At 41.8% G+C, this 26927-nt stretch overlaps 1 protein-coding gene across 1 annotated transcript; it reads right to left on the bottom strand.

The window, feature by feature from the left end:
• Positions 1-704: 704 nt before the first annotated feature.
• otogl (otogelin-like) lies at positions 705-26015 on the bottom strand. The gene is made up of 57 exons (XM_035665246.1): positions 25829-26015; positions 25451-25493; positions 25036-25114; positions 24739-24817; positions 24533-24625; positions 22978-23132; positions 21960-22081; positions 21667-21872; positions 20880-21004; positions 20452-20558; positions 20224-20330; positions 19934-20059; positions 19728-19836; positions 19600-19646; positions 19368-19513; positions 19131-19257; positions 18781-18958; positions 18582-18706; positions 18101-18310; positions 17592-17760; positions 17371-17445; positions 17088-17131; positions 16693-16858; positions 15898-16005; positions 15550-15688; positions 14566-14700; positions 14266-14412; positions 14033-14152; positions 13709-13825; positions 11304-11460; positions 11099-11125; positions 10818-10997; positions 10457-10735; positions 10248-10365; positions 10077-10156; positions 9044-9954; positions 8411-8588; positions 8143-8285; positions 8027-8050; positions 7804-7896; positions 7521-7710; positions 6979-7196; positions 6577-6718; positions 6299-6484; positions 5943-6155; positions 5599-5703; positions 5363-5470; positions 5112-5213; positions 4920-5024; positions 4696-4736; positions 4525-4588; positions 4135-4313; positions 3883-3987; positions 3685-3804; positions 3323-3368; positions 1550-1629; positions 705-1430 (listed from the first exon to the last, which is right to left on the bottom strand). The coding sequence occupies exons 1-57, from the start codon at positions 25899-25901 to the stop codon at positions 1230-1232; spliced, it is 7872 nt and encodes a 2623-aa protein (XP_035521139.1). The 5' UTR covers positions 25902-26015; the 3' UTR covers positions 705-1229.
• Between the last annotated feature and the right edge of the window lie 912 nt (positions 26016-26927).

Here is a 26927-nt window from a genome sequence, read left to right as displayed (position 1 = left end):
AGAGAGAGAGAGAGAGAGATTGTGCATGTATGAGTCCAACTCAATTTGTTCTGGTTCTTTGTTGGGATAAGAACAGCTTACCATGGCAACCACAGGCACATGGTCACTCCAGAGCTGGGCTGCCTGAGGAGAAGGGAGGTGGGGAGGCTGGGGATGTGGAGCATACTGAGAGAAAAAGGAGAGGGATAAGACATGCGGTGGGAAATGGAGATGTGCTCAAAGCCACCAGCTTCAATCCTCTGGAGGAGTCAGTCAGTCAGTCACAGCAGACAGGTCTAAGATTTTGTTTTCATGAGTTTCTTAAACTTCTAAAATAAGCATATGCTGCAAATTGTTCATAACACTGCAGTGGTTTGGCTTGGGCGTGGTGGAAGTACTGGCCCGTGTGGAATGACAGGAATGTGAAAGGGAGAAAAATGATTGACAGACAGAGGGTTGAGTCCACTGAGGGGCTCTGTTATAAAGAGGTGACTCCCACACAGCAATAACCGCTCAGAGGTGAAACACAAACACATGTCAGCACTACAAGTGCTGAATCAGGATGAGTATGTGTGTGTAATAAAGGTTTGCTAACAAGACACTGGAAGGATGTGTGAAAAGCACGCACTGGAGCTCACAAGTCTTGCAATAATTCAGACAAATACACTATTAAATCTTTTATTCACCTACTTTACTTCAAAATAATAAACTACAAAGAGAGCAAAGATAACATTTTTGAAACTCAGTAAACTTTTCTAAGGAAACAAAGCATCGCACAACACTTTCATTTATACAAAGGCTAAATTGATCTCCTAAGACAAACCAAAATGCATATACAGCATTTTTAACCCAACAGCAGATATATAAAAAATGCAACAAGTGCTGTGTCAACATGATACCAATTGTTAATATACAGTAGATAAGAGGCTAATGGCTTGTGCTACCACTTGAAAGCTCTAGAAGGCTGACTGGGTGGGGACAGCAAGAAATTAAAGACTAATGTGTACACAAAACTATATGAAAACCATCTCTCACTTGCACTTGCTTTTTTCAATATCTTTTAGTTACAACTATGACTCAAGGTCAGTGTTGTAAAGTTGAACTATAGTAACAAACAAAATGAAACATGGCTGGTTTTTATGCTTGTTCATCAGTACTGTAAAAATATGATTCCTCCCCTCACGTATCCCTCTATTCATACATTCTTCATTGATTATGCTCTCATTCATTTTTCAGCCTGGACCATGTTTTTAGTTCCACTGGCAGGAACAGTCCAGAGGCTCTTGGAAGTTATACTCCACAACTGTGGCATTGCGAGAGCAGTAGAGTGTGACGGAGCGGGTTTGTAGTCCACTCTCACGGCAGCACTTACAGAACCGGGCGTGACTGTTAATGTTAAAGTTGAATATGGTGGCAGACGGACATTTCCCATCACAAGAATAGACAGTGACCTGTAAGAGGAGGGAGACAGGATGGTGACAGGAGGAGACAATTGTAGATTTTTAAAATAATGTTTATAGTTTTATTTCAGCCAACTCAGAATCCTCATTTTATGTTTCTCTTCTCTCACCGGTGCATTGCTCCTGCAGTCGTCTTTTCTAATCGTAGTCCGAATGGCCACACGTTTGCATGTCTTACCATCCTCTTTACCTACACACATGTTCACACAGAAGTAAGATGCATACACAGAGTAACCCTCAGAAGTAACTCCAGACACAGTGCACACATAAACAAATCACTAACACAACATACCTTTTAACGGCAGAAAATGTGAAGATGCAAGAACAAACATACACAAAGAAACGTGCATACATACACTGGTAAACATTATGCTCACACACACAAACACACTATTTGATCATTTTACCGCAGAGACCTGCCACTCATACAATCCTGAAAGGCCTATTGAGCAGGGCTCTTTGTTGCCTAGCAGTAGGAGCTTGCTTTGATTGACAGTTGGGTGATGGGGGGCACAGTCCTCACAGCAGAGATTCGGCTCTCCTATTGGCTACTGACCTAAACTTAACCTTACTTTTAAGCCAATCAAAGCTGGTCAAAAGGATTCGGTGTGAGGCTGGAATGTAATGAAAAGAGTAGATGATCTCCAGCTTTTTTTTAATCGATGTGTAATACTGCAGCTTATTCTGGCATTAACACTTTGATTTCCTAAAATATTTAATACAGAATATTGTCTGATGGATGATTTTGCACTAGATATTTATGCAAGGTTAGATGTTGTTTATGTTGTGTTTTGGGGATTAACCAGTGAGAGGAAGAAAATGAAAAGACACAACACTCAAACACCAAAATAGGCTTGCACCGCACACATTCACACAAAGCTTTAAAGTGCACGTGAATAAGCTATTGTGTGCCAGGATGCCAAAGAATTATTGTAAGTGGGAACAGTGCAAGATGGTGGTACCTGTGTCACAGTTAGTACTACCAGTGGGGGTTACGGGATTAACGGTAAATGGTAAAACACCCACTCCAGAACCTGGGAGCATCGTCGGGACCGCAGCCATCCGGTTCAAAGAACGTCATGAGAACACACACAAGGTTACGTTTGGTTCAGAAAACACAGTTCAGCGTCACACACAAACACACAGAGGATGGAATCAGTGCAGCTGGCATGCACATGGATTTCACTTCTTTTTTTTTTGGGTCACTCCGGGCAGCCAGCAAAGGAACTCAGCCATTTGATCTACTACAAAGAGAAGCTCAGCAGGGCAAACTCTAACCCCTGAAACATCTTGCATCCTCATTGGTGAAACGCTCACCATGGAGCACCCTGATTGGCCAAACTGCAAGGTCACTGCTAAAGCAGGCAAGCGGGCGAGGCTGCAATGCCAAATCCCCAAAAAGACAAAATGTCACCACTGCATGTTAAATCCACACAACTTGGGAGTATCTTCTTACTCAATATATTTTTTTAAGAAGACAGGAAGAACAGTTCACAGTTCACAGGTCATCGTCTTGAAAGCACAAGTTTAGTAAGTTATGTATTCACATAGTAATGAGTAATGATGGATTTAATGTTGAGTATATCATTCTATTACATTTTTATTATTATTTACTTGAGTTTTCCACCAAATGTTACTTCTGTCTGAGCTGTGCTGGCTCCTGAATATGTCAACAGAACATTTGGGGACAAACTGGGAAAGCCAGGGATTGTGGGAAATGTAATGATAGGCCAACAACAGGCTTTATCTCCACCCTCTACAACAGGCCACACCCCCAACCATACAGCCAATAAGCCCATCCACTGCCAGGCAACAAGGCGCTCACCCCGCCGATTGACAGCTCAAAGCATTACCACAAGCACCTAATAAATTTGGAGACTCACATGTCCTGCAGCAACCATCCACATAGCTCTGAACTACACCACCATTCTGCAAGAACGAGAACAGGAAGAGAAAACAAGAGAAAACATTCAAACAAATCCAAGCTTCCAAACTAACATATTAATACATATTATGAGTGCATCAATCAAATGTTTTTATTTGGCAGATAAAACCTAGAATTGTCTTTGTCTAAAAACTTAAAAGTTCCTGATCTATGCATCCATACAACAACAAAACACTAAGGACATGACATATTACTGTAATTATTAGACTTAATAATTACTTAATAAATGTTTGTTACTGTACTGTATATATCTGAACCGTAAATTCAGATATATACAGTAGTCCATTTAGAGGTCCTGACCTGAACACACTCTGTGTCATTGAAAGGTGGGCAAACCACCCCAGAGGCGAGTATCACCGCTCCCACTGTTGTTTCCATACAGTCGTAACGTGTACAGTTCTCCACCCAGGAACTCCCTGCCTGCACACACACAAGCACAATCAGTACTGTTCAAAAAAAGGGGGGTCACTGAGCACATGTGGATGTGTTTGTTCTTACAGCAAAAAGCTCTGCTGTCCCGTTTTCGTTGGTGAAAGTACAGGAGACATTTTTACAGGAGCCGCAGCACACCTGAGGGTCTGTGGATTGTACGTACACCTGGTGCTAAAAAGATGAGGAGAATGCAGAAGTGAAGGATGAAGCATGGTGTAAAAGCTAGAACTGAAGAGATGAAATCTGGAAAAATGCTTCTCTGCTTCTCTCACTGACTATATGACTTATCAAAATGTGTTAAATGTGTTGGATACATACCGATCCACATTTTTGGGAACAGTTGACAGAGGAAATTTCCATGGCGTAATAGCCAGTGTCTGGATCTCTCTGATGCAGGCAGTGGACAGTGTAACACAGCTCTCCTTCAAGGTACTGAACAAGAGACTGACCTGGGCCCAGCACCGTTACCCCTTGGAAAAGACACACCTCTGCCTTCTCTATACACACACACACACACACACACACACACACACACACACATTCATTATACTGTAAATTACAAATAAAAGTTTTTCTCATGGTAAATATGGATGGAGCTTAGATATCTGATTAGTAGGAATCAGTGGCAGAAATGTCTACAGGATGTCTATTGTCACACTAGTGTCAGGTCTACGTGTCTGTGAGTTTCCATCATTGCGTTACACATACGGCATGTATGCTGAGGACAGCCACAGTTGGTGCTGCTGTCTGGAACCTCGACCAGCAACTCCCCCTGAGAGAAAACACAGTGCTGACTTAACTGAATTTGCCCACTCTTTCTTCCTTCTGGCAAAAACCTGATTAGACAGTGACTTGTGATGCAGCTTTTTGCTGACTTACCACCTGACAGATGGGAAGAGAGCTGTCCTCACATTGGCATTCTGGGAGTGAAAGGGAGAAAGTTAAAGAGAGAGGTGGCATGAAGTTTATGCAAGTACGTGACAGGCATTACAACTTGTTCCAATCGTCAACTCGACACACACCAGAAAAAAAATAGGATATATGTGTGTAGGTGTGTGTTTATGCATGTGAATGAATGTATGTCAGTAGTTTTGAGTGTGTACCGCAGTGGTGCTGTGGGCAGCAATGCCCAGGGACAGAAGTTTGAACCAAAGAGAGACCAGGTGCACAGCTCACTGATGATTCAGGGCACAGGTTGACATCACACACTGAGACACATGGGAGAAAGTATAAACATGACTTTGAAGACACAGACAGAAAAACACACATACACACACTCTCCCACTCACACTTACCACAATGGTACTGTGGACAGCAGCTGTTGGTGGTGTTAAGATCCACAGCCAGAATCTCACCATGTGAACACGTTGGAATGGGTTCAATGCATGACTCACACACTGCTCAGACAGAAAACACAAACAACAAATTCAATTTTGTTGCTGTAATTGATGGAGGTGTCAAAGATGAAGCAGACACAGCAGATGGACAACCTCACACCAAAGACTTCCAATTTCAGTTTTAGACTGACTTGTGAATTAAAACTTACCACACAGGTAGCTGTAGCAGCAGGATCTTTCACCCCTGACCTCTACTAAGAACTGATCTTCCCGACAGTTGGGGGTAGACACAGGAGTGCATGCCATGGGGTCACACTCTGAGAAAGACCAGACCAAAGTGTTTTTAGTGGAAATAAAAGTTCAGGCCAAACATCACCTTGAACAAAGAATTTACAACATGTCAAAAAAATTTACAGGAGAGAGTGGAGAAATGAAATATTCTCACCACATCTGTACTCTGGGCAGCAGGACAGAGCGCTGTAACCGATCACTAGCCTGTTCCCATTATCGCATGGTGGAGCTTCGCTGTCACAGATGGTCATGTTGCACTCTGACAAGTAGTGAAGGAGCAAAAAGAGGAAAGATAATTTCATGGGTCTTATGTTTACTAAAATGTTTAGATTTTTGGTCTCTGAAATTAGAGGTATTTGGGGATACTGGATAGAATGTGTCAATCACCACCAGCAATTTAATATTTCTATAAATGAGACTTAATGGCAGGACTAGGGGAAAAGATTAAACCATCATCACACAAATGCAATCTCCATAGGATTGTTATTTTAAACCCACCACAGATTTTCTTTGGACAGCAGGCTCCTTCTTCCATCACATCCAGAACATACTCTCCCTCCCTCTCGCACAGCGGTGTAGGGACAGCATTGCAATCTGGCTCGACAGCCACCACAGAGCCGTTCTCCATACACTTGTACAGACAGCAGCTGCGAGCAGAGCCATTCCACACCTCGCCTGGGGCTCGGGGGTTGCCCTCATTATCTGTGCACACTGGATACATCAGAGCGAAGTTAATATAGACGATACTGCTGTATGCGCGTCTAAAGTAATATAAAGCACAGTCCAAAACTTATTAAGACTGTCTGACAGTGCGTTTTTCATCACAAAGGCAATGTAATTACTCTGTCACTCACCGCAGCGATCCTCAGTTACACAGTAAGAGGAGTCAGCGCGGTGCAGGATGGTTCCACTGCGGCACACACACTCCTCTCTTATAAAGGAGCAGGTGGTCTCCTCGTAGTACTCTCTGTTCAGACAGGTGCGGCTGGTGCAGGTGCTCACACATGGCTGATACTCCTTACCAGGGGGACACCGCAATGCTACAGGATGACAGGCACTTAGCAATGCATGAACAAATGAGAAACATGACTGAGTACATCTGCATACGCGTGTTATTTCTTTGTCTCCTTACGGCAGAAGTTGTGTCGTCTCCAGCTGATGCAGACTTGATGTGTGTAGCAGACCGCCACGTATGCTGCCAGAAAGTCACACTGGTGATCTTTGTAGTGCAGGTCTCCTGCCCACATGATGTCACAGAACTGCTCCGGAGTGACCTACAGACACATAATCAGGCCAATGTCAAGTAGTACTTCAACTAATGATTATTTTTATTATCAATTAATCTGTAGTTTTTTTTTTTTAGATTGCACAATTAATGGTTTACTACTGAGATGATGTCAAACAGCTTATTTTATCTGACCAACAGTTAGATAATCAAGATATTCAATTTACAGTGACACAAATTAGAGACAACTAGTTGTGAAAAATGTGGAAGGCCCAAGTTGAAGTCCTGCTGTGTGAATACCACAGATACCTTGCTGTGGCATGGTGTGAAGGCTCTCTGTCGGAGCATGGAGAGACAGGTGGAGCAGTCCCCAGTGGTGCAGTTGTCTCCAACCCTACGTGTGTGTTCGGTTTCATCTGTGGTTTGGACTCTCCAAGCCTGCAGGAAGAGCATCATGTCTCCCACCTCTCTGACCACTGTGCCATTGGGCAGCTTCAGGTCATCCTCTGGGTTCCCATCACAACAACCTGGCATAATGGGAGAGACAGATGTTTGGTGTAGGTGTGTATGTGAGTTATATGGCTGTATTGTCAATGAGCAGTATAAGTGTGAAAGTAATGTGCGATAATGTGTGTGTGAAACTGCCCAAATAAACCAAATGGCACTCAACATCTCAAATTGTCATATCCTATAATGACTCAAGTCAAAGTGATGCTGCTGTTTAGACACTAAGCCTTTAGGTGCTGATAGTTGGCACTTAGATAAATGAGGCTGGTGCTGATGTGGTCAAAGCTGGTGTGTGTGTGTGTGTGTGTGTGTGTGTGTGTGTATGCGTGTTTGTGTGGACTCACCACACAGGCCTCGAGTGGGTACAGATGCATTATAAGGAGTAATGTACTGCAGTACCATGATTCCCGTGCTGTGATACCACTGTATGCTGACCCCACCAGGTGTGTGGATCAGGTACATGCTGCCTGTGTCTTCCACATAAAGAGAGTGACGGGAGAATGGAAGTCTAACAGGTCTGTAGTTTACTGTCACCTAGAGGCAGATGGATAAACAGGCACACGAGAACCAAGTTATTTACATGGGATAAGTTGAACTCTTGGCAGTCAGTCAAGTAAAGAGATTCACCTTGCGATCCAGTCGGTTGATAATGATTCTGTAGGAGGAGGTAGTGATGTTCAGCTTCTTAAAACACAGACCAGATGTTCCACCTGTAGGACTCTGTACGGGAGTGATTAGAATTAGAAAGTGTCATGATACAAGAGCTGATTTATTGACTTAATAAACACTTTTGGTTATGATGCAAACATAATTGTAGGGAATAATAGGGAAGACAAGACTGTGTACTCACAGTTCGTCTGATGGAGTTTACGCTCTACAAAGAAAACAAAACATTTTACAATTATTGTTTCTTAGGATACACCTAATATTACAGTATTTACAGTTCATAGTTAATTTATTCATTACCTGGCTGGTCGGACATTTCTCCACAGTGCCAATAATAGTCTCTCTGGGCAGGTTAACCAAGATGTAGGAGCCATTGTCATACAAGGCCACGTTGTTGCCATCAAATGTGATAACGCGCAGGTCTGACATCATAGTGCATCGACCTGGAAAAAGCAACTTGTATCAGTAAAATCAAACACTGATTATTGTATAAACAATTCATTCTAATCACCAGCCTGCCTCTCCCTGAATCATTAGGAAAAACAGATTTTTAAACAACCAAACTTACAGGGGCACTGCCACTGCGGACAGCAGGGGTCTGTGTTGATGAGAATGGGCAGGCCCAACAGACTACACTGGGGCTGGGTGGTGTTGTAGCGACAGTGTAGAGAGGAGTTATGAAGCAGCAGTTCTCCATTGAAACAGATCAGCTCAGCACACTCATCAATACGGAAGGAGTACGGAGGCTGTGGAGACAAACAAACATTTTACATGTCACAGCATTTATCTTTTTTTTCCATTCTCCATATCCACCAATTATTATTTGTGTCTCCCTGTATATAGAGATACTGATTCTGGACTCATAGACGTAACAATAATATGCATATTGATTATTATAACATTTTACAATGTGATTGTTTAATAACAAACCATTTATTTACTTAACTAATATTTCCCCTGCAACTCTGGTTGTCCTACTATTATAAGGCAGAATATCTGCAGTGAAAAATGCCTGTAGATCCTGAAATAAACACTTTAAACCGCTGTAAGTAAATCCATTCATATAAGTAATACATTTAATTGTAAACTTAGCATAACTGTCCAAATGTATCAAGTTAAAATACACACACATTTATCTTAAAGCTGTCTGTGTTTAAGAACAGTGTTTGTACTGAGATTTAACTACAACAGCAACACTTACTGTGCAGGGAGTAGTGGGCAAGAGGAAAGGTTGTGTGGTTGTTGCTTCCTGTGTTATAGGAGAGGTTTCTGGGCTTGTGATTATTTCTGTGGTTACCCGCTCGGTAGTGGGCTCGATGGTTGTAGGAAGCGGTGCTGTAGTTGTCACTGTTGAGGTGTCTGTTGGGGTGGTGGTCTCTATGGTGATGGTTGTATCTGCAGGTGTAGGTTGAGGAGTGGTCATGGTTTCGGGGGTCTCAGGGACAGACGTGATGGAGGTAGGGGGAGTTGTGATGGCTGTGGTGGGTGGTGGCTGTGTGGAGGTGGTGGTTGGAGGAGGTGGGGTGGTAGTTACTGCGGGTGTTGGCGGTGTGGTAACGGTGGTGGTGGTAGGAGTGGAGGGCGTGCTGGTCGAAGCAAGAGTAGTAGGTGATGGAGGAGAGGAAGTTGAGGAGACTGTAGTAGCCTCAGTGGATGCAACGGAGGGTGTTGCTGTGGTGACTGTTGTAGTGACCTCTGTGGTTACCGTAGTTTGAGTGGGGGTCATTTCAGTTGTGCTAAGAGTGGTTGTCTCTGGTGGGGTTGAGGGAGTAAGAGTGGTGGAAACAATAGTGGTGGGAGGAGCAGGAGTAGTTGGAGACGGGGTAAGTGGAGTGGTGACACGCTCAGTGGCTAATGTTGTACTGGGAGTAGTGGGAGTTGTAGTGGTGGTTGTAGTTGTTGTGGGCCTGACAGTAGTGGAGGAGGTAGTAGTTGCGCTGGTTGTGGTGGTGGTTGTGGTAGTAGCTCTGGTTGTGGTTGTAGGCCTTGTGGTAGTAGTAGTAGTCGTAGTGGTTGTTGTGGTTGTAGTTGAAGTTGTTGGTGGTACTGTAGTAGTTCTGTTGGACCTTGTCACATACGCAAATGGCGTTGGAGTCGGAGGAAGGGATACACCTAGTGGAGATTGTAAGTACTTATTTTGTGTTGGTCAAAAAATGTAATCTATAAGTTATTATGTATTGCATAAGAAAACCACAACTTATTAATCACATTTTAAAGACATCCGTTGTACTCACAGTCCTCTGTGTAGACACATCTTCTAGTGACTTCATCAAGAACCATATTCTTGGGACAACGTGGGAAGCATCCCTCCACACTGCAACATACAGAAACTATTTCAGCACCTGAACTGAGCATATATAGGGTTGGTTGTAAAATTAGTGCTTTTAATGAGCCAAGCCTCTTACGGAGGCAGGAACTGGCAGCGTGTGGCATCAGGGTCACTGCACGAGTGGACACAAGGGCTCAAACAGGCCTGGTAGCGCCACTCACACATCATACGGTAAGGTATCACAAAACTGCTCTCTGCCAGGGGAAAAACACCTGATTAGTTCATTTTTGTGTATATGTAAATGCATATGTGTATCTGTGCTGGATACATGCGTGTATTTCTGACCCTCCAGTATGAAGCTGCTGCTGCCTTTGAAACCCTCTGATGTGTCGTATTTCTGAGCTCGTGCAGCAGTGCGTGTCAGTGTCAGAAAGGTTCCAGGCTGGCCGACAAGTTCAAATGAAGTGTGACCCGGCAGAAACAGTCCATGGTGCTGGATAAAGGTTGCCCTGCGACTAAACTCTGCCTCTCGACTCCAGCGCTCCATCTTAAGACGGCTGCGCCCTGACACAACAAGGAAATAGTTTGGTCTCTCCGCAGATTCCAGTGACACCACAGGGACACCTGGGAAAAAAAGTGACTGGAGGTTAATTTGCCCAAAAAATAAAGAGTGGTATCGTGTAATTACATGAATGTGGATGCTCACGTGATGTTCTTTCTTTCTGCAGGCCTGCTGTGATCATGAAGTTGAACAGTAGGCCTGGGGCAGGCAACTGCCCTGGTCTCTCTCTCCCCAGAGGAAACACTGAGCTGCTAGTGCGATTCACTCCAAACATGGTGTCATTATAAACAGCACTCACCAGGGAAAATGGACCATCGCCTAGCTCTGTGGGGAAGAAGAAATTAATGTGATGAGATGCTAGCAGGGTGGGTGAAATGCCCATCAACAAATAGCTCTCAAAACGTCTAACTCTTACTCATACATACCTTGATTATAGTATTCACAATCATAGGCTGAAAGAGAGAAGTTCAGAAATGATTAAGCATTTCAGTAGCTGTGAGGTTTTATGTAACTCAGAGGAAACATTGCAGAATTTTGGCTGATTCATAGATTCGGTCACATCCCTGACCAAGACAGAGCAGAAAAACGTACTATGTGTACGTGTGTGCGTGTCTGTGTGTGTGTACTCACGACAGACAGAGGGTGATCTCCAGTGTATCGTGACTCCCTGCTGACAGCATTTGTGTGCGTATGCAGCGATGGACGTACAGAGACACTCACAGTCTCCCCCACGGTTACAATTGCAAGTGTCAGTCAGGCAGTTCCTATAGAACCAGGCCACATCCACCTGGAGGGTACACACAGCATGTACACACAATCAGAAAGTGAACCAGGGCAAATCTCACTGGGGGAAACTAGGGGAGGTCTTGTTTAGAGGGTGACTAGTTTTCAATAATTCAAACAGGGAAGGAGTGATGAGATATTAGGACAAAGGAATGTGGGTCAACCTCTGGTGCAAAAGGGATCAGATGAGCTCTATGACAGACAGACAAAATGCATCATCGGCAATGAGTTGGTCTGTCCAAAGACGAGGACACTGGCTATTGTAATACCCATAAACAGCGCTCCTTATCCCTTTACTTTAATCTGTATTATTAGTGGTAATAGTGCTCTGCATCCTTAGTGGAGCAACAAGTTCATCAACAATGAAAAAAATAAATCTGCGATATGTGGGCAGTGTTATACAAGTTAATTGAATCCTATCATATTCTCAAAACAAATTTTATTTTAAACAGCTGCCAATAAAAATACATACACAACAGGATGTCTAAATTATGTTCTGAAGTACAGTACGCATGTTTTGTTACACCATAAATTCCCCTTTTCTCTGGGTTTGAGTAAAGACCTTGGCATCCAACGCTGTCCATTTCATGCTGATTATAGAACAAGGCAAACAAACCGACTGTGTCTTTAGAGAGCAAGGACACTTGCATTCTGCAATTGAACCAGAATCAGAATCAAAATCAGAAATACTTTAAATAATCCCAGGGGAAATTACTTTCGTTACAGACTCCAGAGTATACATAACATATATAACATACCACATATAATATTATTAAGAACATATATATATATATATTTATATATAACCACAGTGTTTTTTCTCAAGGAAGCCAAGTTTCAGGAGAGCAAATGCAGAACTAGATTTTATCTGACCTCCTTGGATGGGTGCGTTTCTCTCCAAATAGGATATGGAGAAAAAAGTGTGAAGTTCACTGGTGTTATTAAGTCGTACTTTCCTTACTTCTACTTGGAAAAGAAATCTCAACAGCTAGAGTGAACACCATAGTCCCTTCTCTTGTCTGAACAAAAGACGACAAACTCTGAATGTGTCATCTAACCTTGACCTTATAATTCAAACCTTCTATATTACATTACATTACATTTATTTTGCTGTCACTTTTATCCAAAGCGATTAACAATAAGTACATTTAACCCTATCGATACAACCTAAGATTGCAAGAATCATGCATGTAGATTCATAATACTAGGTACATCTAATAAGCTGTCTGTCTTTTATACAAAATAAATAAAAATAAATAAATAAAAAGATACTACAAAAGTTCTAGGATGGTGTGCTTATGACTCTAAACTAAGGTTTAAGGGATGGCACAACCAAACTTACAGGGGCTTTATTTATGATACATTTAATATGTAAAGAATCACTTTATATTAGACTGCAAAAGGACAAGTTTTTGAAAAGATGGGAAAGTTGGATTGTTTACATTACACTTGTACAACCATCCATTTGTTTTATGTGAATTTTTGTCCTTTTTTTGGTTTTCTTTTTACTTTCTTTCTTCTTGAAAATGTTTGTTTTTGAAAATTAATTTGAGTACAATGAAGGCACGCCCCAGCACTCTTTTTTTTCGTTTTTCTGTTTTGTATTTTATCTATTATTTTCATAGCAGGATGTTTATTTATTTTGTAGGTCGTTATTTGCTTTCGTGTTATCTTTTGAATGTCAGCTCTGCTACTTTCTGCTATAACTCTGCTTCAAGAGATTTGGCTTCAAGTGTAAGCTCTATGAGAATGATTGTTTACATTGTCTGTATGGACCTTGGTACAACTCAGTAAAAAGACTCTGTCTGACAAAGAGCCAGATCAGTGCAGTTTCCTCTCTGCCACTCTGAATGTACAAGGCCATGATATTCTCACTACACTTAAAACAAATCCAATGTGTTGTACCAATATTTTAATGCTTTAAAGGTTACACACAGGACAGGTAGATGTGCATATATACATATATATACATATATACATGGCTCCATCTGCTGGGCACATAGAGAAATACTATACTGTAATGAAACATGTAGGTGCGTGTCTGTGCTTGTGTGTAGCGTAGCATCTGGTAAGGTATTTGGTATTTATCTCTAAGGGACACTGTATTCGCTGGGATCAGTTAGGAGTTGTTCCCATAACCCCTCACCAACCCCTTCTCCCCTGTTGCAAGCAAGATAACCTTTCTACAGCTGCATTCACTCTATACGGACGTTTGTGTGTGTGGGTGTGTGTGTCAGTTCAATGACACTCACCACGTTGTGACAGGGTGCAAAGACATCACTGTAGAGGAGAGCACACTCCCTCTTGGCGTACGGCTGTCTGCCTAAGTCCCCTTCACACGGTCGCTCAACTACATAGTCACTTTCACACTAAAACACACAAAACACACACACAGGGTGATTGAGTGTCTGATTACTCTTAAATATCACAGTGGACTCAGGGGAGATAAGAACACATAAATTACAGGAGTAAAAGAGAGTTAAAGAGTGAGTGAGTGAGTGGGGGATAGACAAAGACAGAAGAGGAAAGAGGGTAAAGGAGAATTCATGGAGGAGAGGGGCTGAGCTGACTCAAACCTGTCCCAGGGCCCAGCTATCTCCAAAGGTCTGTGCATTATTGACTTCCATGTGGCTGGAGGTGGTCATATCATTCACTGTCACACTGTCAAAATTTCCACATAGCCCACTGAGAATGCCCTAGAGGAAAAAAGCAGAGTCATGTTTTCGGATTCCTTTCATAATAACAGGCTACATCAAACAGTGTATGCGAGGACACTTCTTCATTTACAAAATGTACTACTAGTCTAGACCTTCCACTGAGGTCCAGCTCTGATGTGTACAGTTGTCTTGCGGTCCCAGAGGATGGTCAGATCCTGATTGGAAAAGTGGACCGCAGTGTAGTAGCCTGCTTTCCAAAGCTCAAACTCTGACCCTCGACCTACAACAGTGGACGGACTCTAAGACGGGACAAACAAAGTAACAAAGTAGGTATTAGCAGGAATCACTGGCTTACTGACATATTTAATTTTCATTTTTTGAGAGGAAAAGAGACACAGGTACACAGCTTGATTGGTAAATAGAGAGTGTGACTGTGTGTGTATAATCTGTACAGGGTTGCCAGAGTTGTCGGTGAAGTAGATCTTGGTAAGTCCCACGTGAATGACCAGTATTTTCATGCACACAATGCCGCTCTCATAGCAGTCCTTGTTTTGGGCAACAATGGACACCTCGGTTTCTCCCGCACTCTGTTGAGAAGGGAAGACAAAATATTACTCTCATGAGGGAAGGAAGTCTCGTCATCTCCTCTCATCTATGTTTTCACAATTGTTTCATTAGTTTGTTCACAATTTCCCCTTTACTATAGCCACAGCAGGCAGAAATTAGTATATCTGAATGCCTCATGGCAGATTCTAACTTGAAATTTGATCTTACCTGTTGAGGAAATGGTATCATTTTGGATACATAAGAGGTGACAAGAAGAGGAAGCAACTCTAGGCTATTAAGACACAGCTCTGACCTGCTTCCCCATTCTTTTCAAGTCTGCACGGTGGCCGGCAGTCTGTTGGGTCTGAATTGGCATGTCTGTTCTGCTAATTCTAATTCTATATCCCTGGGAGCGCAGGAGCCCTGGGGTTTGAAGTGAACACTGGTCCCTTTGTGTTGCTACAGCTTTGCACAACGTCTGCTAGCATTACCACGGTGCAAACCCACCAGCAGAGACACACACACACACACACACACACACTCACACGCACACTCACACACACACATACACACACTCACACACCTTAATCTGCTCTAATTAAAAACCCCTCTCTCTTCCAAGATTAGAAATGAGCTTGGATCTTCTTTCCCAGATCCAAATCAGACAGGAAATGTGAAGGATGCTTCTCCTTTGCTTCTCCATCTCTCACTCACACTTCTCTGACACAGTCTAGCACAAACACTTTGACACCACCTGATTATCCTTTCACTGCCTAAACCGAATCCATGAATTTGTCAGTTATGTCAATTTTACGCCTTTATTTGCACATATAACTGTTAAATGTGTATACCAGCAGTACTAACAGCAACAACAACAAAATAAAACTCACTTTAAGTAGGTAGACCTGACAGTCAGAGTGGTAGTCATATTCAAGGCCATCAAAGGTATGGTAGTGTCTGTCACTGTAGACAGTACACACAGCTGGACATGGTGAGTAACTGCAGTTAAAATAGCCACGGTGACACACACTGTAGGGAGGAGATGGACAGGTCGATGTACATGAGAGAGAGAAAACAGAGTTGGAATTTTTTTTTATTTCATGCCACACATGGAAAACATACTATGAATGATATAATTTTATGTTCTGAGATACATTTAGTGAGAATTAAGTTCTAATCCTAGATAGAAAATTGCACTAAATTCAGTTTAGAAAAAGGAGAACAGTAAAAGTTTATACCATTTGTAGCATGGTGTTTCCACAGTTTCTCCAGGCAGATATTCAAGGCCCAGCCAGGCACAGGGGCAGTTCTCTGGATAGTAACACTCCCCATGGTGCAGCACCAGCCTTCACAGATCAAACATAACTCAAGTAGGAGGTACAGAACATACAAAGACCTGACGTCAAACACATATTGCAGGAAGTGAATTTACCACTTCTGTGAGTAAAAGCTATATGTAACCATAAGTGTGGATGCTAGATACACTTGGTAATTATACGTTTCGGAAAAAAAATGCCCATAATGAAGACTTTTAATTGACAAAAGCATACGCTACTGTACATGCTCTGTAAGTTTTTTTGGAATAAATACACCTTCAAAAGACTATACTCTATGATTTTCCCCATTAATTACACATGACTACTGACTAACACTAACTTCCAGGCAGCCACTGGTATTAGATGTTTAAATTACAGTATGAAAATCCACTAACAGAGACCTGATTTTGCTAATACATTATAATTAACAATTTGCTTCCTAGATTTGTTGCTTTTTTGCTAATTTATAAATTACATGATCATACCATGGTAATTTAGGCAAAGACAAGAAACTCTAATGGAGCAGTAATCCTAAGCATTCTTTACAGAATCTACAAGTACATTTTGAGACCATACGAAGTGACTCCCTGGAAGGTAGAACTCAAAAACGTATAGTATATTTCCCATGTAGTTTGGGAAAATGATTTTTATGGTCTTAAAATCACAAATATACAACACTGGAAGGCCAAAGGTTATTTAAGGTTAAAGCTATTTTACCCAGGAGGGCAGACACAGCCAGGGATGCAGGGTGTGTTGGGAGGGCAGGTGAGGTTCAACATCAGGTTACGGCAGGTTGGTGCACAGGCCATTCCTCCTCTCTGCTCGTTGCAGCTGTGGTACACTTTCCCCTCTGGACACTCCCCGACCTCTACACTATCTGGCTCTACAATGCACACACACACAGACACAGACACAGACACACACACACTCAAGAAAATCAATGCCCCAGTCGCCTTAAAAATCAACCGCAACAGCTAGTCATGGGAAACAAGCTACAGCCACAGACATAAGGCTCTTGATTTCAGCAAGAGGGACACAGCCTGAAACGGCACTTTGTTGCTGGAATGAACGAGAGCAGGAACTTAAGGGAGGGGGGAGTGTGGAGAGGTTACCTTTTTCCTCTGGCACACACTCCATCTTCCCATTTCTGCACAGGCTGATGGAGGAGACAGGAAGGCAAAGAAAAAGGGGTGAGTGTTTGGGAAAGAGAGTAATGTTATCAAACACAAGGTTAGTTTAAGTGCTTTACGTCTCATTTGACAACCACTCAAGCTTTTATTGCTTTCTCAGATGTATCAGACTGTGTGTGTAAGGATGTCACACTGTGTGCAGTTAGGAAAGCAGCCAAAGTGGGTTTTTACTTTTCAGTTCAGGTCAAGGGCAGCTGTGACTCACCAGGGGCCAGAGGCACTGAAGGTCACCTCCCCTGGCTGTGAAACACCACCCATGGAGTAACAGTGACACTGAGACCTGAGGAGAAATTTATGACATTATTTTAATTACTTTAACTAGTGATGCTTTCTTTGTTGGTGTGTGTTTTCCTTTGTGTGTGTGTTTCTGCCAAATAGCAATTGATGACCATTGTTAGGCTGGTAGATGAGGTGGGGAAGTCTTACAGTTGCACACAGCGCTGGCGCACATCGTCATGGTAACTGCCTTCTGAACAGCCGCACCCCTCGGCGCAGTCGTCAGGACTACACGTCTCAATGCTAGACAGAGCACGACAGGACCGGCCGCAAGATGACACACAAGAGTTGTACAGCATGCCTCCAAGACATACCACTCCTGTGTACAGTATACACACACACACATTTTATATACTGTAACCCAATTCAAGACAATTCAATTTCTCAATTCCCATCGCCATGTGATGGACAACAAGTTTTTCTGATTCTGAAACAAACATGATTGTGAACTTTTATTGTGCTTTTGTATGTAATTTAGTGTATGTAATGTCTTATATTATCTGGACCCTGAGTCTGAAAAAAAGTTTTAATTGAAACACAAGTAGCCAATCCATACATATAGCACAGTTTTAATCTGTAACCATTTTGGGGCATACATTTTAATCTATTTTACCACAACACAGTATGGATAAAAGCAACCCAAAAAGCGAAACACTCACCGCATTCAGAGACTTGTGATCTGAAATCAATGTTGACTCCGTGTTTGGCACAGAGGTAAGCGTAGTGAGCCAGTGCTGTGCACAAACAGCTGCTCCCGCAACGACAAGCCTGGTAGCGGCACTGCTGCTGGTAGATGTTTGGACTGATGTATCCATGACACGGGGCAAACACACTCCCCAAAAGCACCTCACACTGGGATGCATAGAATACTAGAACATATACACACACAACCCTGTTTAATACGTTTGAAAATCAAGTCTGAACAAACTAAGATACCCTGCAACTAAAACTCATACAATGGACAGTGCCACACGGGAATCAACACTATTTAGGATGTCCGGATTTAAGTCCAAGAAGCTTATCTTCCTTATGTGAGGCAGTAGCTTGATTTCAGGCCTCCCTTCACCTTTTCCATTTTCCTAATATTAAATTATGTTCCAAAAAATAATAAGCACATCCAAAAAAAGAAGCCTTTATTACCATTGTGCTGATTCATCTCACATGGGTCTACAATGGGCAGGTTGACTGGAGCGATACAAGCAGATGAAACCTTCCAAGCACTGGCATGTAGCTGAGGAGTGCCCTCTATCATACCTGCTGGAGACCTACACACACACAAACATAGTCAGGTACAGCAACATTCTCAACATTGATCTATAAGTGGGAAGTGTTTTCTCACAGGAAGTCATCCCGTAGATTTCCATTAAAGGTTCCACAAAGACCCAGTGTCTGTCCATGCCAGTGGCTGTGCAGCTGCAGATAGACCCGCCCTCCTCGACCATCATAATGCAGTTTTAGACCAATTCCTGCCTTCAACTGTGTAAACACAGAGGTCAGCTTCCGCACCTCCACTGCATCTATATACCCCAAAAGAAACATCAAAATCAATGAGAATGAAATATGAAATCACTATAAAAATGATATGTTTTTATTTTAGTACATTATTGTATTAAATATAAATTATTTCAGTGTGTCTGCAATTGATATGTAATCTAAATCTGCTGTGTATCAAAGGTCTTTTGTGATTACCATCAACATAGGGCAGAACAGGCGCCGGGTTGACACCAATTATCACCTCCCCCTCTCTGGTTAAAGTGATCTGACGACTCACATCTTCATCCAACACCACTGTCACTGACTGAATACACACCTGCTGCTGTAGACACGCAGACCATACAGAAGGACGGGTTACATCTATTTAAAAAGAACACTGCAGTGTTAATTAGTGTGTGGGCATGTGTATATGCAAGTAATTATGCACACTACCTCTGCACAGGTAGTATACTGCAGTGTGACAGTGAATCTGCTGCTGCTGCGGCTCTTTGCCAAGACGTACTGACATGCCCCCGGCTGGAGAAACATCCTACCGTCAAATGTCGTCACAAACACATCACCTACCACCGAACACTCCACTAAGAAGAGAGAAGAGGTTCAGTAATAATCTGAATTAAACGGTTCAACCTTTTAGTAACTAATTGTTCTGAAATCGTAAATTCACCTGTGCAGTTGTTCTCAGTGCAGTTCCACACTCCTCCCATACACACACTGAAAAAGAACGTAAAGTAGATTAACAGCACAGTGGCAAAACTACCGCATATGCTCACTAGTAATTACGTCCACACTCACCAAACACTACAGCCTTGTTGAAGCACATGTCCTTGTACATATGATGTACCATGGTAGACACATGGACACTGAGAAACAGCGATGCATGTTCCATTTTGTAGGATAAGACCTGAGGAGATCAGGAGAAGAGGTTTGCAAAGTTTAGAATAAGTTTAGAGGCTAATCAACTAAACATGATTTAACAGAAATTGAGAAGACAATCAGACCATCAGGGCAGTAGCAGCCATCCAAACAATGTAGGTTGGTTCCTAGACACTCTTTCTCAAATGTGCAGGTGGGTGGGCAGCAACTGATACAGTCTCTATAGACAAAACTCTCCTCACAGCCATCATCTACATAGAAACAAAAACACGAGTTTCACACAAAGGCAGGTCACAGAACATGAGCATGGAATAAATGTTGACCTCATAAAAATGTACATGATTAGTGGGACATGTCATGTATGGAATAAACTAATCTGTTTCAGTGATAATGTGGAGCTGCAGTGGTAACTTACTACAAGAAGGGAAGCTGTCTCTCCACTCTCTTACTGGATATCCGACATGTGAGCAGGCTCGGGTATACTCAACCAAGGCTCGACAAAACGTTTCCTCGTCATCAGATCTTAAAAGAAAGGAGGAAAAAAAAAGGTCTCTGCTGTAACTGGGCTTGCACTAATAACAAGAAAAAGTGAAGTGAATTAAAAGTTAAATGTATTCAATACAACACAGGTGTTTTGACTTACACACAAAGGTCAGACACACAGCTGGCCACAAAGGGATTTGGGTCAATGTTTTCATGACAAGACAGAAATGGGAAGAAGAGAAGTGCACTGCATTTCTCGATGGCATCCTGCACACATTCACAATAGGTGGTATAAATTTAAGGGGCACAATAACAGAGAGGTACAGCAAAGCAAAACAGTCATTTAACACACAAGGACTGTTCTGGTTGAGTTTCCAATAGAGATTCTAGTTTTTCTGTCTCAATTTAATCATGAAAAAGCTAACTTTGCTAGTTTTATTTAATAACAAGTAGTAAAAATATTATTAGGGTGTACTGTGGTGGACGTAATTACATTGCATCCTTTGCAGTGTGTGCATTGCACTGTCAATGTTCAGCCCACGTATGCGAAAAGTAACACTGAGTAGATAGAATATTTCTCATTCTTACATCCATGTCTGACTCAGACTGGCAGGGCCCATTGAAGTCGAGATCTACTGAGGGACAGGCTCTCTCATGTGGCAGGTCCACTGCCCAGCTGTTAGCAAACACTGCAGGCTCATCTGTCCGAATGCCTAAAACACAGCCAACACATACACAGTATGTATGTACACCCAGCACACAACCCATAAGAAACATAAAAAAGTATTCTATTCTAAATTTAAATATCTGTATATATGTTGTATGCATGTGTAGCATGAAGAGGCTAAAAAAAATGTCATTGTGCAACCCTGTGTTAATATATAATGACAAATAAATGACCTTGATTGATTAATTGCTCTTGATTGATACACAGGGTAAAGATAGTATACAGTTGATGTACTGTTCAAACATGTAGACTTCTGTTTCTATGTTGTCATCAAACACACTTTAACACATGACAGAAGTCTGATATAAATAGCCTAAATAGTGTCCATAGCAACTCTATAGCCAGAGCCTTTCCACTTGTTTACTCTCTTTCTCTGAGCCCATCCTCACTCTACTGGACAGCTCTCTGCTCAGACAAGTAGGGAACCACAGTTCATATTACTGGTCATCTGAGGAAGGACTCTTGCTCCTTCCAGCCATTCAAACCCAAACTATCAGTTCTCTCGTATCCTTCCACTCTGCTCTCTCCAGGTCCCACCGCTACTATAATTGTCCAGAATCAGTGTTGAGTGTATAATAATAATAATTGAGGTGAGTGGGTGCTGAGAGAAGGGATAAGAGGATGAGGGGCCGGTCAGGCCGGTCTTACCACGGGCTGTGGTGAGGTCATCGCCAGCAAGGTGGTTGAAGTTCCCACACAGGCCACAGGGGGCCCCCTGGTGCTCCTCGCTCATCTTCAGGTAGACACCCGAGCCTCCATCCCAGGCCAAAGAGAAGCCAAACACACTCTTCACGAGCAGGTAATCAGCCAGTCGCTCAATAAACACACCGCCGACAGTCTGAGGCAGACTCAACCTGACAGAGACAGTTAAAACAGTATTGAACATTGATTTTTATATTGAACACTCAAAATTGATCTGTCTTTTTTTTACACACACACACCTGCGGCCTCCCTGGTGGACCTGATATCCAGAGATGTGGATCTCCTCCTCATCTGGGAAGAACAGACTGAGGGCTCTCGGGCATGAATACACACTCCCGTCACACACTCTGCTGTTGTGGACCTGAGAAAACAAGAAATATGATGGATGACAATTAAGAAAGTATCATAGAATGGAAAAGCATGGACGTTTATTAATAAGGATTAGCCGCAGTCTATAACCTAAACTAGCATTTTAAACACCACAGTCACTTGTCTGGTAATGATGCTGCCACCTGAAGCCACAAATGGTTGTTGTGGTCAGTGAACATCTCAATTTACTTAAGCTATGATTATCCAACAATGTATGAAGAGGATGCAAGAGACAGACAGAGTTAGAAACACTTTAAAGTAACTTTATCACAATTAAAAACAATGTTACAAAAGTTGTTGAATGCTATTACCATTATTGGTCAGTTTAAAGGATAAGGCTGGCGAAATTCTTTATTTTTGTTATGGCCGAAAAAGACCAAAAACCATCAGTCTGTAAATCCGTCTCTTAAAACTGTCTGACTTTCAGCCCCAAGCTTATTCGTTCTTACTGAAGAACCAAAAACACATACTTACAAATATACAAAAATTATCCTTTAAATAAAATCTACAAAAATCTGCCTCTTAAAATGTGTTTTAAATTCCACATTAGATACCTAAGAGACCTCAAACACGCAAATCTTCTGTTCGCAAATTTCTTTAAAGTTATTTAATAGGTCAAGAGAAACATACTGTATGTCAAACACAAACAATTTAAAACAACCAAAGGGAAATTATATTTACAGCTTAATTGTCATGCAACCTACAGTTATATAACCCAAATCGAACTCCTGTTCCTTAAAGTATTTTTGTTTAAGTGGTTAAATACCACTGTATTTAAGTGTGACTGTACGCATGGTGTTATAGTAAAAAAGCCAACTAACCTGTATACACAAAGGTTAAATACTGGTTAAATATTTCAGTGAGTAATTTCAATCTGTGTGCTCTTACCCACACCGTGTACTGTGGCGTTGCTGAGTGGCAGTCCTGGGCAAGAATGTAAGAGCAGGTACCGGGGAAGTAGAAATAGATTCCATCAAATGTTTCGTAGTGGTGCTGACCCCACGACCTGCAGATGCCGTCTCTATCCTGGCCCTGGTTAGGTACTGAGAGGAAAATGAGCAATTCACTCGGACAAGATTCTAGTAATGATGAAGTGGATCGGTTTCATGTGGTTTAATTAATTAAAAAAAAAATAATAGTAATAATTTCAGCAGAAATGGACACTTTACTAAACTGAGAGGGCAAGTAATACATCCTATCTGTTTTTATAATCTTTATATCTTTCATCATCTTTTATTTCATTGAACTTATCAGTGGAAAATGAATACCTGAATTTTCTAAAAAGCCCTTTGTTACAGGAATTCCCCAAAGCTGGCTATGCCAACTAGATGCTGACCCTCCTCAAAATCTGAGGGCGATGTGGGCTGGTGACAGTGAGTCATATCTTCTAATGTGTTTTTTCTGGGCTGGATTTGAACCCATGCAAGGACTCAGCCTTGGTACCAGGTGACTTACCACCCCAATAGCTTCTTATTTTATCAGTGAGTAGCTTGCCATGCTGATGGAAATCCAAAACGGTATTTTGTAAATTAAATTGTTTACCCATGTTTCAATTCACAAAATTTCCCAAACGTATTAAATATTTTATATAACATCTGTTGTGTGGCATCCGCTCTTTTTCACTGATCTTCAAAATATTCATTACAGCTAGGAAGCTTGATAATTTATCTTTAATTACTGTAAGCTTATATATATATATAAACTTTTTTTTGAGAAATCTTGTTGTGGCCCACTTTCATACTATCTTTGTTTACTTGATTTAGATTTTTTTTAAATAGTCTATTTCAGAATTTAATTTCAAGCCTCAATTGAGTTCAGGTCCCTCAGGAACTATTTCTCTTTCCCTCAGGAACTATTTTGGTTCCAACACGTGTGTCAACACTAAATTAGTTCGTTGAAATGAAAAATGTCTTTACAATAAATGTGACCTCAGATCTCCTGATATACTGTATAAGGAGTCTGTTCAGAATATAGAAACCAGAACCTCCATCACTCAGCCCTTACCCTATTACCTTAGTGCAAGTGAGTTTATATCTGCTGCTGTACGGAGTAAAGTATATATATGTGTGTGTGTGTGGGTGGGTAGATTGATTGAACGATGGTGGATTTGTATTAAAAAAAGTGATAGAGAGGCAAAGAGATAGAGAGATCTGGGGAAATCTGATAATTAATACTGCCGTGTGCAGGTACAGTAATTAACATTTGTTGAATGATGAAAGAGTCTGATGTGCACACACAAATAATATCATACACACACTCATTCCTGTATAACCGAGCGTGTAACCGTACACTGTTATTAAAAAAGTTGTATGCATGCTAACAAGCTACTCCGTTGCATGCCGGGAATGTCAATCGACAATAAGGTTCGCCATGTGAATGAGATTATCACAAATCTGAGCTGACACCAAAGCAAGACATGTAGGTGTGAGTGTGTATTACTCACTGATCTGGCAGCGGTCTCCAAGTGCCTGGAACTGAGCACAGTCACACACACCGCCCTCCTGACACCAGCCACCATTGAGGCAGCCGCAATATTCTGGGAAAGAGTAGAAACGGACAAACTCAAGTTCACTTACCCGAGTCTGTAAGGGTAATGATAGTTTTAAGCTACTTTGAAGGCATTTAGGGTCTCATAAGTAGCGTATTTACCTGAAGAGGCATCTCTGGCTGTGTAGTTGTGTAAAATACTGCGTGACAGAGTACCCTCTGACAGCAGCGGCCTGTATGTCTTGGAAAACAATAAACAATAAACACTTAGGGCAGTTCCTCGGACAATTCTCAGGCTCAGTGACACAGTGTTGTACCGTTATAGTGTACCTGCTGCTATAAGTCGAAAGTTGCGTCAGGTTGAGTGGGAGAAAGTGTATGTGTTAGTGAGTGTGTCTCATTCTTTACAAAGACAGCTTTGTGCCGGTTAGCGTGTTGTGCGCATGTGGGTGCCCTGACCTCCTCTGGTTCTCTTAGGTGTAGTGTACCAACCTCCTCCCCGAGGAGATCCCGTTTCCTCCGAAGTGCATTAGCCCTTCTGCACACACACAAACATGCACATTAGTGGGAAGAAACAGTCAGAGGGGAGACTTAAGTGCACTTTACACCACTTGAATTCAGACTCCAAACTACTCTTTACTAAACCCTCACAGACACACAAGTGCACACACACACACACACACACACACATGCTATCTCTGTCACACACTCTAGTGATAGAAACAGAAAGTTGGCCTATTACATTGTATGAGAATTACCTGAGAAAAATCACAGGGATGATTGTTTTTTTTCTACATAATAATATAATACTTCTATGTTAACCAGATTATTACTGACAGAAAATAATTTATTACATTTTCTTCCTTCAACGTACCTCTGTAGTCTTCCTTCTGCCACTGAAAGTCGGCTCTGAGCTCCTAAACACAAAGTTATACAATTAATATTAAATTGTTAAACAGTTCTCAGCTATGAGATCATCTTATAATAATGTATAATAATAATGTAGTTCGGTATCAGAAACTTTTTAGTAATTCACATTAAGTTGGATGCCATGTCAGGACACAACAATATAAAGGAGCAGTGAGGGAGAGCAGTTTTGTAGAACTTTATGATTTTTATAAAAGCAAACTATCTCTGACAGATGTTATAAACAGAAAGATGGGTTACTCACTTTTAACATGCAGTGTAGCAAACTTCATTACAAGACTATTATAACATTTTGGGGATGTAAAACTGTAACTGTAAGACTCACCCTCAAGTAACAGCAAGTGGGAGATTGAAAACGACATAAGAAGAAATCGTTTCACTGTCCACTTTAAGGTCATCTCAGAGTCCGAAAGGAAGTCCCGCCGAAACGTTAACGGTGCATCTCAATGGTCCCGGGAGGAAAGGATTCAGGATGTCTGGTAGCACCCGGACGATGCTTGGTCGTACCTGTAAAAAACCCTACCTGGTGGCGACAGCACCCCCCACCCCCCACCCCTGAGCAGATGACGAGTAGCCTACACCTGTGTGTGGGCAGGTAAGCCTGCGCTGCTCTCTGTCACTCCAACATCCCCAGCCACTCATTCGCCTCTGTGGTCTCTCTGTGTGTGTTTGTGTGTGTGTGTGTGTGTGTGAGCCCGCAAGGTCTGTCGCTCCATCACGGAGGTTTTCACCTCCAGGGCTACCGGTAAATATCTAGCTGACAGATGACCTGGGTGGGACACTTTTGACGTAGACACAAGCGGAGAGCAAAACAACAGTGGCATTGAGCTAAAACAGGCGGCAGGGACTCTAACCCCCCGACTACAGACACAGTTGTAACCTGTGATACGTTTGTCAGAAACTTGTAAACGGTTTCAACGGACACCAACCACGAACCAAGTTAACGTTATAACTGCCTGCAAGCCCCATTTTATGTTTTTACCATTGACAGTAACGTTATATTATATAACGTTATAAGGAGAAAGTACATCATGTAGCAATGTAAAGAATGCATATTATGTGACGATTCAAATCGATATAACATCCTATGTATTTTTTATTCTTTATTAACAGTAGCTGTATTAACATAGATGAATAAACTCCTATTATTCCATCCTATGTACAGGGGTGGACAAAATAGTTGTGCATTTCTTTTCTTTATCAAAGACAGAAGAAAATGTTATGAAGTGCGACAACACACTACAATTAAATTAGAAAGGATGGGTGATGCTTTACTGCTGATTTCCTGTGTAAGATAAACTAAGAATCACATTAGATATAACAGATAAATAATTGAAAACTAAAACTATAATGGGTTGTTTTCACTCTAGACATTTTGACATGTCACAGTTGGAGCAAATAATAAAATTAATAATGCCTGAATT

The sequence above is a fragment of the Morone saxatilis genome, unplaced genomic scaffold, assembly GCF_004916995.1.
Source record: "Morone saxatilis isolate NCDOM2014 unplaced genomic scaffold, NCSU_SB_2.0 Contig2, whole genome shotgun sequence".
NCBI classification, from domain to species: Eukaryota; Metazoa; Chordata; class Actinopteri; family Moronidae; genus Morone; species Morone saxatilis.
The sequence above is the reverse complement of the archived record's forward strand: the minus strand, read 5'-3'. Positions and strand labels throughout refer to the sequence as shown.